Source organism: Epinephelus moara, unplaced genomic scaffold, assembly GCF_006386435.1.
Source record: "Epinephelus moara isolate mb unplaced genomic scaffold, YSFRI_EMoa_1.0 scaffold1001, whole genome shotgun sequence".
In the NCBI taxonomy this organism is placed as follows: domain Eukaryota; kingdom Metazoa; phylum Chordata; class Actinopteri; order Perciformes; family Serranidae; genus Epinephelus; species Epinephelus moara.
In genome coordinates this window covers 1,645-4,000 of record NW_026078446.1, presented here as the reverse complement: position 1 = coordinate 4,000, position 2,356 = coordinate 1,645, and the positions used below count along the sequence as shown (strand labels likewise).

Sequence of the window (2,356 nt, the reverse complement as noted above, 5' to 3'; positions counted from 1 at the left end):
GTGGGAGCTGCTGTTGTTGGAGCTGCTGTTGTTGGAGCGACAGAATTGGGAGCTGCTGCTGTGGGAGTAGCTGTTGTTTGAGCGGAAGTTGTGGGAGCGACAGTTGTAGGAGCTGCTGTTGTGGCAGCAGCTGTTGTGGGAGCTGTTTTTGGGGGAGCGGGTGTTGTGGTTATTGTGGTGGGAGTCGTCTTAGGACCAGTACTTGTAGTATTAGTGGTACTTAGATCAGGAAAACCTAAACGAGTAAGAGTCAGATTTTTCATAAATTGTTCATCAACCCTGTGGAATCATCACATCATTTTTTTTGACTATCAGCATAATACACTCTTAAAATGTTAAAACGGTAGATTTCATTACCCCTGTTAGCATTAAAGGGACATTGTGTCGTGTTTTCAGTTGTAAATTGGCAAAAATCGATGTCTGCATTCACAAATATGTCATCATTGGTGTATTATTACCTCCACCAATAATATGACTTATTCTCGTAAAAGGAGAATTTCGGATTTGTTTGTACATTGGGTGAGTAAGTTGTTTGGGGGTTCCATAACGTTTCACCATTTTCAGAATACATCCACCAGCAAGGGACGTATAGCACTACCAGTGAATAGCCCCGCCTTCGGCATTTTCATTGAGAGCCAGGCCAGCACTGCATGACTGAGAAGCCGAAGAAGAGGAGCAAGAGGCGCTTCGCTACTGCCCCGGCAAATTTGAAAGCCTGCACTACTGCAGCATGACAAAGTCCCACTCTTTGATCATAATGCAGGATCATGCATATGCAGCATCATGGGAGACGGAATCCTCGTCGCCAAGGAAGCGCAAAAGGGAATCAAAAAGGCAACATGACCAGCGAATTCACAAAACGAGGGTCAGCATCGGGGTAGCCTTTCCCAGGTGGAAAGAGCTGCTGAAGGAGAAAGGTTTTAAAAGGGATGCTGTGATTGGCCTGCTGGCCTGCCTGTCATTTTTTGGCCAGGCAGGCCAGGCCAATGCAATCACAGGCCAGCGCCGCTGTCAGAGAGGGATGAGGTGTGTGAGGTTGAGCCACTTGTCAGTTGTCAAAAGACAAGACGTGATTGATTTGTTTCGATTTACACCCGCCCCAACAGTCCTACATTGTAAACACAGCCAGCATGGTGATGAGGGGGTTTGTCAACTCGCGTCACGTGTGTCTTTGTAGGAGCCTGAATGAATACTCCATGAAGTATCGGATGACGTGGTTTCATCAATGTTATCACAGCTTTTTGGTACACAGTGGCAACCGTTGTTGCAATACGCATTTGAAACAGTGAGGCGCTAGAGTGCGCTATCTGTTTGAATGCAATATACGATTTCAACATTAGATGGGAGAAATTCCTACACACTTTGGCTTTAAGTCAAATACACATTTCAAATCTCCATCCCATGACAGGATAGGATAGAAATGTTTTAAATTTTAGTTACCTGGAACCAGCAGAGCATGCAGGTGGCTGATGAGGGCGCATTTGCCTGTTTTACAGCACTGTCCACTGTTGTCATCCAGGTCCAGAGACCAGATAAAGGCTCCTCCAAAGTTGTTATCTTTCAGATAATTGACCTGAGAGGACAATGAACAAAACACTTTTAACAGCTGAAGTACTGTTGATAAAATATCTGTTTAACTGATTTCTGTACAACCAGTCATTTCCAAATTAATTAAGCAACAGTTTGAAATAAACTGATGATTACCTTGGTATTCAGGCTGTCTTTGTTGTCAAATCCAACCCACTGGTTTTCTGTGATGGCATATGGAACTTTATGATCGGTGATCAACCGGGGTGTAACCCCCTCAAGATAAAGGCAAATCTGAAAAGAAAGGTCAAATTTCACATGTAGATCTAATGTATTCATTCAAACAGGAATTTCCACACTAAATACAGTAAAAGTCGTCAGGCTGTCGCAAGGCTACTGATATAATTAATAACATTCATAGCTTGCAGNGGTGTAACCCCCTCAAGATAAAGGCAAATCTGAAAAGAAAGGTCAAATTTCACATGTAGATCTAATGTATTCATTCAAACAGGAATTTCCACACTAAATACAGTAAAAGTCGTCAGGCTGTCGCAAGGCTACTGATATAATTAATAACATTCATAGCTTGCAGTTTTACCTCATAATAGGCCCAGAATCCTTCTTCACCGGTGTAGCAGCCTTCCTCACCAGGACCATTGGCTGGTGCTCCAACATTACTGGATGCAGAGGAGAGGTTAAATGCTCGCCCGTATGCTGCTAACCCCATGTTTATCTTTTCTGGTGGTGCTCCCTGGTCCCGCCAGTACCGCATGGCATAGTCCTGCAATGTGGAGAAAAATCAACAATTAGAGTGAGCGGTCATCTCCAA

General features: G+C 43.9%; 1 protein-coding gene across 1 annotated transcript; it reads right to left on the bottom strand.

The window, feature by feature from the left end:
- Window positions 1-41: 41 nt before the first annotated feature.
- Window positions 42-2,308, bottom strand: LOC126386912 (chitinase-3-like protein 2; the record flags this gene model as incomplete). Its single annotated transcript, XM_050039487.1, has 4 exons — window positions 42-235; window positions 1,441-1,573; window positions 1,705-1,821; window positions 2,126-2,308. Coding segments are annotated over 4 exons (627 nt in total), but the record flags the coding sequence as incomplete, so codon positions are not given.
- Window positions 2,309-2,356: the final 48 nt, after the last annotated feature.